Source organism: Prionailurus viverrinus, chromosome C1, assembly GCF_022837055.1.
Source record: "Prionailurus viverrinus isolate Anna chromosome C1, UM_Priviv_1.0, whole genome shotgun sequence".
Lineage (NCBI taxonomy): Eukaryota > Metazoa > Chordata > Mammalia > Carnivora > Felidae > Prionailurus > Prionailurus viverrinus.
This window is the reverse complement of record NC_062568.1, coordinates 134,823,032-134,835,094: the sequence shown is the minus strand read 5'-3', so window position 1 is coordinate 134,835,094 and position 12,063 is coordinate 134,823,032. Positions and strand designations below refer to the sequence as shown.

At 38.0% G+C, this 12,063-nt stretch overlaps 1 protein-coding gene across 4 annotated transcripts in view; it reads right to left on the bottom strand.

Moving 5' to 3' along the window:
* Positions 1–1,562: 1,562 nt before the first annotated feature.
* The window catches only part of BCAR3 (BCAR3 adaptor protein, NSP family member), a 114,849-nt gene continuing 104,348 nt past the window's right edge, over positions 1,563–12,063 (bottom strand). For all 4 annotated transcript variants that reach the window (XM_047872572.1, XM_047872570.1, XM_047872574.1 and 1 more), the window contains 2 exons: positions 5,222–5,434; positions 1,563–2,181 (listed from right to left, as the gene is read on the bottom strand). In XM_047872572.1, coding sequence (XP_047728528.1) covers positions 2,003–2,181; positions 5,222–5,434 — 392 coding nt within the window. In that variant the 3' untranslated portion in view covers positions 1,563–2,002. The remainder of the gene's footprint in view (positions 2,182–5,221; positions 5,435–12,063) is intronic.

Sequence of the window (12,063 nt, the reverse complement as noted above, 5' to 3'; positions counted from 1 at the left end):
TTATAATTATCCTGACCTTTTCTAACGCACTTTACTTTTTTATGTATTTTTATGCTTTATGTTTCTTAGAGTATAAGGTGGTTTTGTGTTAAATCTAGAATGCTATCTCTTTTAACTGGCAGGTTCAGTGTATTTATGTTTGTAATGATTATTGATAAATTTGGACTTATTTCTGCCATTTTTGTGCCTGCTATTCATCTCACTTTACTGTCTCTTTACATATATATTTTTTCATTTTCTCCATTTTTTCCTCTACTGTTTGAAACTTTGACCCTAATTTTTCTTAATAGCATTTATCCTTGACATTTTATGTACTTAAAGCTAATCAGTATGTTTTAGCTGAACAAAGGGGGTCCCTTTGTTCTTCTACTGATGAGAAGAATAACACTTGATCAGAACTCTAGTAACGAATCTCCCCATTCCTGGCTTCTGTTGTTGTAATTAACTTTTCAGCCTCACATGGTAGACACTGTTGTTTTAGTATACCTAAAAGCCTACCAGTTTCTCTGCTTGACAATCCTTAAGTCTCCACCCTTTCTTCTAGATGAATTGCTTCCTCCCCACCCCACTTTCTTTCCTTCTGGAGCTGTTAGCACAGAGCCAGACTCGGGTCCCGAACTCAATGAACCATGTTGAGTTTGATCTGAGCCAAAGTTGGATGCTTAATTGAGCCACTTACGTGCCCCTCTAGTTGCTCTTTTAAACTATGGCTTTTTTTTTTCACCCCAGGGCATTTGGGGCTGCTGTGGGCTAGGGGCCTGGGGCTCACCAAGGTGGCAGGCCGGCTATGGTGCGAGGACCATGTTCCTATCTGCACTGTTAAGGTGAAAGGGAAACAAACCATGGTGCTCATTAGTCTCTCTGACCCAGAGAGTTCCAGCAGCTCACCAACTATTTGGCAGGGTGCTAGGGCTAGTTCCTTTATGTTCTAGTAGCCCTTTTAAACCATGGCACTTTTTTTTTTCCTGTGCCCCAGGGCAAACGAATCTGCTCAGGGTTTTTCAGTACCATCCTTCTTCACTGCAGTTTGCAGCTTTGGGTGTGTGTGTTGGGGTGGGGGGGTCCCTTTGTTACTGTGTCACCATTCCTCTTGCTGTTCTCTGTGTGGTTTCTACCTCTTGTTGAGCAGAAGCTGTTCAGTCAGCCCTCAGTTCTTTAGGAGGAATTGCTCTATAAATAGGTGTAAATTTGGTATATCTGTGGAAGAGGTGAGTTCAGGGTCTTCCTATGTTGCCATCTGGGACTGGAAGCTCACCAGTCCCATTAGTTTCAAATGCATTGATGTCATGAAATATACTAACATCTGGGTACCTACTTTATATCAGGTGCTGTGTTGCACACAGGATATGATAAGGTTAACCTGACCAAAGTCAACTGCTAGCAAACACCACAGGTCTACCCTATATAACTATTGACTCTGTCTCCCAGGCCGAACCTTAAATTCTCCATCCCACGCTCATTAATTTTGGTTTATTAGGATATAGTCTCTAGGGAAGAAGGTAGGAGATAAGATTATTCTATGCTGATGAGTTGTTTAATATTAAAGAGACTAGATACAATTGTTTCACAAAAAGATATATTTTCATTTGACTATTTACATTTCTCATATTTAAAGAATATCATACAACTGATACCTTCTGAAATGTTTCATGCTTTTAAACTCTGTTCTATTTACACTTATCTGACAAGAAATTTAAAATGGTCAAACGCCTCAGTAATAGAAAGCAACCAGCCAACATAGCCAGATCTTCTCTTAAATTTGCTGATCAACATTAGCAATAGTTACCTTCATAATAAATTATCTTCATTTTAAAATCAGTAGTAATTTTAAACAATTCATAAATAAGTGTGCTCTGTGCAATTTACATGTTTAATATCCTGTGGATACTAAAAGCTTGTATACTGTCAGATTTGCACATTGTTACTTTATCAAACAATAAGCCTTCCCAAAGAAGAAACTGGAGAAGCTTGAAATAATATCCTAAGGTATTCTCGAGAGTTATCAAAGCTCTGCCTGCTTTACTGGAGGAGGTTCCAATTTACGTGAGAGGGCAGTTAAAATCTGGTTGAATTTCTCATATCTTTCTGTCTGATTGACTTGTGCACCTTTGCTGCCCCATAGCAATCGCATTTGAAATTCAGTCTTGAAGATTTCACTCATTTCTTCATCTGGTTGAAAACCTAATATAAAAAGAGAACAGTTAATTCAGTTTTCGAATACAGACTGAAAGACTACTTGCATAAGGTAGGTAGGATCAAAATGAACTTCATCTTGTATCAGAACTTTAAGAAGAGCCCCAAGGAAAAATCCAGGCTCTGCTTTCCATAAGGGAAGGGCAGAGCCCCATGGTCAAGGACCTGAGCACTTTCAGAGAAGGGATACCAAGGAGGCTAAAACAGGACAGAATAAAATTGGTGTGCACAAGCCACTGTGGGAAAGTGTTTAAAGTACCTTGTTTTGTTCTGTTTTTACAGCTTTCTTGATGTACAGTTTATGTGTCATGATTCTGCAGTTTGATTTAGAATACCCTGTACAAGTTGTAGAACCATCACCACCACTTTTAGAATATTTCCGTCACCCTCACAAGTTACCTAGTGCCTCTTTGCTTTCTGTTGCTATTGTTTCACCTACAGATTTGATAGAAATGCAAACCTACAATGTGGCCTTTAGGTCTGGTTTATCTTGCACCATGTTTTTGAGAGTATTCCATGTTGTTGCCTGTTATCAATTCATTCCTTTTCACTGCTGAGTAGTATTCAGTTATACAGACATTCCACGTTTTGTTTATCCATTTACCAACTGATAGATTCGGACTGTTTCCAGTTTCTGGCTGTTATGAATACTGTTGTAAACATTTGTATATAAGTCTTTGCGCGGACATGTGTTTTCTCTAGTAGAGGAATTACTGGGGCATATGGTAAATCTATGTTTATTTTAGAGAAACTGTCAAACTCTTTTCCAAAATGGTTGTACCATTTTATATTCTCACCAGCTCCAGCTTCTCCACAAGCTGCCAAATCTTAGTATTATCATTCTTTTTAAATTGTAACCATTCTAGACAGTATTATCTCACTGTGGTTTAAATTTATATTTCCCTAATGACTAATGCTTTGAACATCTTTCTGTGTAGTTATTTGTCATTTGAAGATCTGCTCAGGTGTAGCATCTATTCAAATCTTGTTTGTCTTCTTAATGAATTCTAAGAGTACTTTATACAGTCTAGATATAAATCCTTAATTGGATAAATGTTTAGCAAATATCTTCTTATAGTCTGTGGCTTGCCTTTTTACTTTCTTAATGGTATCTTCTGAAGAGCAAAATTTAGAATTTTGATTCATCAGCATTTTTTGGTGTGGTTCAGGCTTTTTGGGTCCTAAAATAGCTTTGCTAATCCAAGGCCACAGTGAATTTTCCCTATGTCATCTTATAGGAGCTTTATACTTTAGCTCTTACATTTGGGTCTGTGATCCATTTTGGATTAATTAATGTATATGGTATGCAGTAAAGATGATTCATTTTTTCTTTTGCATATCATATCCAATAGTTCCAGCACCATTTGTTGAAAGACTAAATCCAATGAATTTCATTGGCACCTTTCTCAAAAATATATTGACAGACATATGTGTGGATCTGTTTCTTGACTCTCTCCCTCTGTTTCATAAGAGAAGATCTGCTCTACTTAAAGCCAAGAATATTCAGTCAACTCTATTAGTGAAGTAGAGACCAACAGCCAAAGAGTCAGACAGGCTGTGGTTCTCATCTTTGATTACTTCTGGCTTAATCTGCTCTGTCCTTAAATATATCTCTACCACCTAGATTTATAGGATCTTTGTGGTTAAGAATAGAAGCCTTCTTTGTCCATCCTTCCATGTGAAGCCAGAATATCTTTGACAGATAACATCCTGGAGGCCAGATGACGACTTCCATTCATTCAGTTAACATGCTTTGAGTCCCTGCCTTGGGCTGGGTATTTGTTAGTTGAGCAAATCTCTGCTCCTACTGGGTTCATAGTTACTTCCAGCAATGGGAACTTGCTATATAAACCTGTAGCAGGATTAACTGAGAAATACCATTAGATACCTTTAAAGTGATTTGCTATAGAGAAGCTTAAAGTGCTTTTCTCAAAACCCATTCTAATATATTGGCTTAGGCAACATCTAGGGTAGTATAGTTATTAGCCTTGTATAAATAGGCACTCTAATATCTGGTGAATTGAATTATGTGCTTTTATTTTTTGAATCCTACATTGCCAACTGTGGAGAACTTTCTGAGGAAAAACTTGAAACAGGTATGTAGTTCTTAAACCTACAGCAGATACAGTATAAATTGTTTAGACCCAAATTCTGGTTCTGAAGCAACAACTTTGTGGTGAAATAAATAGGCCTCTCCTGCCCTATATAATTTTTTTCTTAACTTTGTGGATATAACTTTGGGCCCTTGAAGAATTTCAGAAATACAGTGAAGAAGAGAAAATAGTCATTCCTGATAACCACCTTGAGTAAAGCCTTCTTTCTCGTACCTGCTTCCTAAATGGTCTTTTTTGCCTACAAGCCTTCAGCTCTCCAGCCTCCCACACACAGATGCAAAATTTAAAATAAATCTGACCATGTCATGACACTTTCCCATGTTTAAAACCCTTAACAGACTCTTTCTCAGCTGCAGTCCTACAGGGAAGGCCTTCCCACCTCCATCCACCTCCTTCAGTCTAGGTGGTCATTACTTAAGGCACACTTTACATGAATCCAGACCTAAGTACTGGTGGTTTATATTTCTCTCCACGCTGTCTCTGCAGTGCCTTTACCTGTGTTGGACCCTCTGATGCTAAAAGCAGGAGAGCTCACCTCCCAGTGTGACTGGGAAGAAACAGGAATGCAGATAAATGAAGTCACACAGAAGTCTAACTCCCCATATTGGCCCATCACATCTTCAAATAGCTCCGATCAGGAGTTCTAATGATAGGTAGGCTGACCAATTCTTTGTTGACCCTTTCTCTCAGCTTATTCTATGCCACTGACACAACCGAACACATAAAAAAGGATAAACAGGACTCTCAAGTCACTTAGAGATTAAGAGAAAGTAAGGATTCATCGTAAGAAATGGAATTTCATGCCTTAATCTTTCCTATTTGGTCTTTTCCTGAGACCATCCATGCTTTTTCAAAGTTCCTTCATTCTAATCACTCTGCAGAGTAGAGAGTGGCCTATAGAACATAGCTCTTACCTTCCAAGATCCTCTCGGCGTTCATCCGGTAGCTGTCTGCAGCCTCTGCCATGAGACGGGCTGTTGCCAAGTGGTTCAGCATAATCTCACAGCTTTCGTCATTTTTTTCCCACATGTCAGTTCCTTCAAAAGTGACCTCCTGGCGCTCCATTAAGGTCACAAGAGGCATCAATAGTGGGACTGATATTTTGTTGGGGGGAACACACGTAGACTCTGAAAAACAGGGTAAAGGTTTTCTATGTTATATTCTTTTTTCCAAGTTAAGCAAAGACAGTTCCAATTCAAGATGGTGACGTAGGAGGAGCCTGTGCTTACCTCCCCCCAGTGGGCACACACAACTCTGCAGGTAAATATGGAAATTCCTCTGGAAAAAAACTAAAAACTGAGCAACTCCTACATATCAGGTGAACAAAACGTGGTCCACATCGAAGCAGGTAGGAGAGGTCAGGACTCAGTCTTGTCATAAACCCCAACCCTGGCACAGCAACCCACAATTGGGAGAGAACTCAAAACTTGCAGCCTCCTTGCGTTTAAGACCTGCACCAAAGAGACAAGCCCCCAAAACATCTAGCTTTGAAAATCAACCCTGCATACATCCGCAAGACCCACAAGTCTGAGACAATCTGAGAAAGAGCTCTTAAAGGGCTTGTGTGCTCAGACTCACCTGCCCCACGGCTCACCATGGAGTTAGCCAATTAAGAGGGGCTCAATTAAGCTGGGGCTCAGCTAATCTTGAAGAGTTGGTCTGAAGAGCAGGCATTAATTTAGCACACAGCCAGGGATCCGCTGGCTGGCAGGCACCATCTTCACGTTCTTCCTCTGCCTTGTTCTAGCCGACAGGTGCCATCATTTTTTCTTGCTTCCTGTGGGCACCATCTATATGCTCTCCCTCTGCCAAATTCCAGAGTGCCAGTATCTCCAGAGGGGAGATTTTACATACATCTGGTGTCTCCATTTTTGTGGCTGTTCCTCATGATACACCCCTGACCACTTGGCTCTGAAGGCCAAAGGGACTTGTGATTCCATGTCTCACAACTGTAACAACTGGAGAGACAGACACCCCTAAGGCACAGCACAGACAGCTGACTGAGACACATCCCCAGTCTTTCTGGGAAAGAAGCCTATTTGCTTGTCCTGGAGCTTTGGCCCGAGGGGTGGGCTTCATGTTTGGCACACAATTGGGGCCTACAGAGATGCTCCCAGATAATGTAGGGTTGTGGACACCATCCTTGCACTCTCTTCTGCCTTGCTATAGCTTCCTGATACCTCTCAGAAGGGAGCTAGCTAATACATTTCTTTGAAGCCCTTTTTTTGCAACTGTCACCCAGGAGACACCTCCAGATTACCTGGCTCTGGTGGACAGTGGGGCTTATGCTTGCATTCCCACAGGATTATATATATTTGCATACTTTAAAAAACTGATGCCTGAGGGTCTGGCTTCCAACTGACCAAATCTAGGTGCTGAGACCCTCCACTTTGGGACACTGACAGGTCTTGACATATCCGCAACTACTGGGAGCCATGAAATATAGAAAAAAGACTGCTTGGACAAACATAAAGGTTAGACAACCAAGAACTAGGTCCGGGTTGAATGATAAGGTTCATCTCCTACATGAGGCCACTTCTTCAAGCCTGAGAGAGGTGGCTGTTTCATCTAATGCACAGAAACCAACACAAAGAGGCAAGCAAAATGAAGAAACAGGAATATGTTCCAAATGAAAGAACAAAACACAGAAGAAACCTTAATGAAATGGCGATAAGTAATTTACCTGATAAAGAGTTCAAAATAGTGGTCATAAAGATGCTCACTGAATTTGGGTCAAGAATAAACACAGTGAGGATGTCAAGAGATAGAAAATATAAGTACCAGACAGAAGTCACAGAGCTGAAGAAAACTGAAAATTACGTGAGAGGGTTTCAACAGAATAGATGGAGCAGAAGAAAGGAGTAGTGAACTCAAAGACAAGACAATGGAACTCATACAATCAGAGCAGCAAACAGAAAAAAAAAGAAAAACGTGAATATAGTCTTCTTGATGACATTCCATAACTCCCTTAAACTAACATTTGCATTATAGGAGTCCTAGAAAAAAAGAGAAAGGGGCAGAAAACTTACTTGATGAAATAATGGCTGAAAACTTCCCTAACTTGGAGAAGGAAATAGACATCCAGATCTAGGAAAGCCCAGAGAGTTACAAATAAGACCCACCCAATTAAATTGTCAAAAGTTAATGAAAAGGAAAAAAATCTAAAAAGCAGTAAGAGAAAAACGTGTAATGTACAAGGGAACTACCATAAGAGTCTATCAGCAGATTTTTCAGCAGAAACTTTAGAAGCCAGAAGGGACTCACACAATATATTCAAAGTGCTAAAAGAAAAAAAAAAACTTCCAATCCAAGTATAATCTATCTGGCAAAGCTATCATTCAGAATTGAAAGGGAAAGAAAGAGATTTCTAGACAAAAGATAAAGGGGTTCATCACTACTAAACTGGCTGTACAAGAAATGTTAAAGGGACTTCTGTAAGCTGAAAAGAAAGGGTGTTAATTATTAACAAAACATATAGAAGTACAAATCTCACTGATAAAAGTAAATAGTAAAGATGGATTAATCACTAATAAAGCTAGTATGAAGGTTAAAAGACGGAAGTGGTAAAAAGATGTATAATGTGACATCAAAAACAAAACATGTGGGAGGTAAAAATGTAGAGATTTAGAATGCATTCAAACTTAAGTTGGTATCAACTTCAATAGTAGACTGTTATAAATTGTTAAATGTAAGCCTCAAGGTAACCAGGAAGCATAAACCTACAGTAGACACACAAAAGATAAGGAGAAAGGAATCCATGCATATCACTAAAGAAAATCATCAAGTCACTAATGAGGTGAAAAAGAAAGGGGCAGAGAGGAATGATAAAACAGAAAATAATGAAAGCAAGTAATGAATGAAAACAATGAAAAATGGCAAAAAGTATACCAATCAATAATTAAATGTAAAGGGACTAAATTTTCAAGACATACAGTGACTGAATGGATAAAAAAAAAAAAAGACCCATCCTTATGCTTCCTACAAAAGACTCACTTCAGATATAAGTACACACACAGACTGAAAGTTGAAGAGATGGAAAAAGATAATTGTGCAAGTGGAAACCAAAACAAAGCTTGAGGAGCTATACTTATACCAAATAGGCATTAAAATGAAGACTGTAATGGGGCGCCTGGGTGGCTCAGTCGGTTAAGCGGCCGACTTCGGCTCAGGTCATGATCTCGCGGTCCGTGAGTTCGAGCCCCGCATCGGGCTCTGTGCTGACAGCTCAGAGCCTGGAGCCTGTTTCAGATTCTGTGTCTCCCTCTCTCTGACCCTCCCCCATTCATGCTCTGTCTCTGTCTCAAAAATAAATAAACGTTAAAAAAAAAATAAAAAAAAAATGAAGACTGTAATAAGCAACAAAAAAGAGCATTACATAATGGTAAAGAGATCAATCTGATAAGAGGATATAACATTTGTAAATATTTATGTACCCAACATAGAAGCACCTAAATGTATAAAGCAAATATTAACAGACCTAAAGGAAGACACAGACAACACCACAATAGTAGAAGACTTTAATACCCCACTTACTGGACAGATATCCAGATAGAAAATCAGTAAGAAATAACTACCTTAACAACACATTAGATCTGATGGACTTAACAGATATATACAGAGTATTCCATCCAAAATCAACAGAATACGTATTCTTAAGTGCACATGGAACATTCTCCAGGGTAGATCATATGGCAAGTCACAATACAAGTTTTAAGAAGACTGTAATCCTATCAAGCATCTTTTCTGACCACAGTGGTATGAAACCAGAAATTAATTACATGAAGAAAAGAATAAAATTACAAATATGTGGACGTTGAACAACATGCTATTAAACATCCAGTGGGTCAAAAGGGAACTAAAAGAATACCATGAAAATCGAGAAACAACATACCAAAATCTATGGGATGCAGCAAAAACAGTTCTAAGAGAATTCATACTCATTAATCCCTATCTCAAGAAACAAAAAAAAACCTCAAACATATTTTACACCTCAAGAAACTATAAAAAGAACAAACAAAGCTGAAAGTTAATAGAAGGAAGGAAACAAAGATTAGAACAGAATGAAATAGAGACTACAATGACAATAGAAAGTATCAATGAACCTAAGAGCTGGTTCTTTGAAAAGAAAACTGACAAACCTTTAGCTAAAGACTCACCAAGGAGATGACACAAATAAAATCAGAAATGAAAGAGAAGTTTCAATTGAAACTACAGATAAACAAAGGATCATAAGAGACTACAATGAACAATTATACACCAACAAATTGGACAACCTAGAAGAAATTAATATGTCCCTAACAATATACAACCTACTAAGGTTGAATCATGAAGAAATAGAAAATCTAAACAAACTTATTACCAGTAAGGGATTGAATTAATAATCAAAAATCTCCCTACAAACAAAAATCCAGGACCAGATGGCTTCACTGGTAATTCTACCAAACATAAATGAATACCAATCCTTCTCAAACTCTTCTGAAAAATAGAAGAGGAGGGAATACTTCCAAACTCATTTTATGAGGCCAGCATTACCTTGATACCAAAACCAGACAGGGGCTCTACAAGAAAAGGAAATTACAGGCAATATCCCTGATGAACAAGGATGCAAAAATCCTCAACAAAATACTGACAAGCTGAATTCAACAATACATTAAAAAAGATCATATACTATGATCAAGTAGGATTTATTCCAGGGATGCAAGCATGGATCAACATATACACACCGATCAATATGACACACCACATTAATAAAATGAAGGATAAAAATCAGATGATCAACTCAATAGATGCAGAAAAAGCATTTGACAAAATTCAACATCAATTTATGATTAAAAACACTCTCAACAAAGTAGGTATAGAAGAAACATACCTCTACATAATAAAGATCATATATGACAAACCTACAGCTAAATCATACTCAATGGTGAAAAGCTGAAACCTTTTTTTCCTAAGATCAGAAGCAAGACAAGGATACCTACTCTCAGCACTTTTATTCAACATAGTATTAGATGTCCTAGACTGAGCAACTGGGCAAGAAAAAAAATAAAAGGCATTCCAACTGGAAAGGAAGAAGTAAAACTGTCACAACTAATACAGGAATTCAGTAAAGTTGCACGATACAAAAATTAATATACAAAAGTCTGTTGCATGTCCATACACCAGCAATGAACTATCAGGAAGAGAAATGAAGAAAACAATCCCACGTACAATTAAATGAAAAAGAATATGTGGGAATAAATTTAAGGAGCTGAAAGACCTGTATACTGAAAACTATATGACACTGATGGAAGAACTGAAGAAAACACAAAAAATGGAAAGATACTCTGTGTTCACGGTGTCCATACTATCTAAAGCAATCTAAGATTCAGTGCAATCCTTACAAAATTCCACTGGCATTTTTCACAGAAATACAGCAAACAATCCTAAATATGGGGGAACCACTGAAGACCCCAAATAGCCAAAGAAGTTTTAAGAAAGAAGATGGAGGCATCATACTTCCTGGTTTCAAACTATATTCCAAAGCTATAGTAATCAAAACAATATTTTATTAGTATAAAAACAGACACCTACATCAACGGAACAGAATAGAGAACCCAGAAATAAACCCATGCATTTATGGCCACTTAATTTATGACAAAGGAGCCAAGAATGTTCAATGGGAAAGGACAGTTTCTTCAATAAATGGTACTGAGAAAACTGAAGAGCCCCATGTAACAATGAAAATCAGACACTGTCTTACACCATACACAAATATCAACTCAAAATGGATTAAAGACTTGAGTGTAAGACCTGAAACCATAGAACTCCTGGAAGATAACATAGGCAGAAGCTTCCTGACATTAGTTTGGCAATGATTTTTTTTCTGATAGCAAAAGCAAAAATAAACAAGTGGGACTATATTAAACTAAAAAGTTTCTCCACAACAAAGAAAATCATCAACAAAATGAAAAGGCAAACTACTGAATGGGAGAAGATATTTGGAAATCATATTTGATAAGGGGTTAATATTCAAAATATATAAAGAATTTATACAAGTCAACAGCAAAGCAGAAAGAAAAAAAAAAACACCAATGAAAAAGGCAGAGGATCTAAATAGACATTTTTCCAGAGGAGATACAGATAGTCAACAGGTATATGGAAAGGTGATCATCAGGGAAATGCAAATCAAAACCACAATGAGATGTCACCTCACACTTGTTAGAATGGGTATATCAAAAAGACAAATAACAAATATTGGAAAGGATGTGGAGAAAAGAGAACCCTTGTGCACTGTTGGCAGGCATGTAAATTAGTACAGCCACTATAGAAAACAGTATGGAGAGTCCTCAAAAAATTAAAAATGGAACTACCATATTATCCAGCAGTTCCACTTCTGGGTATTTATCTGAAGAAAACAAAAACATATTGAAAAAAATATCTGCACCCCATGTTCACTACATTATTTACAATAGCCAAGATATGGAAACAACCAAAGTGTCCACTGATGCGATGAATGGATAACGTGGGTATACTTATATACATATTTATAAATACACACACACACACACACACACACACACACACACTGGAGTATTACTCAACCATAAAAATAAGAAATGAGGGATGCCTGGGTGGCTCAGTCAGTTGAGCGTCCAACTCTTGGTTTTGTCTCAGGTCATGATTTCACAGTTTGTGGGTTTGAGCCCTGTGTCGGAATCTGTGCTGACAGTGAGAATCCTGCTTGGGATTCTCTCTCTCCCTGTCTCTTTGCCCTTCC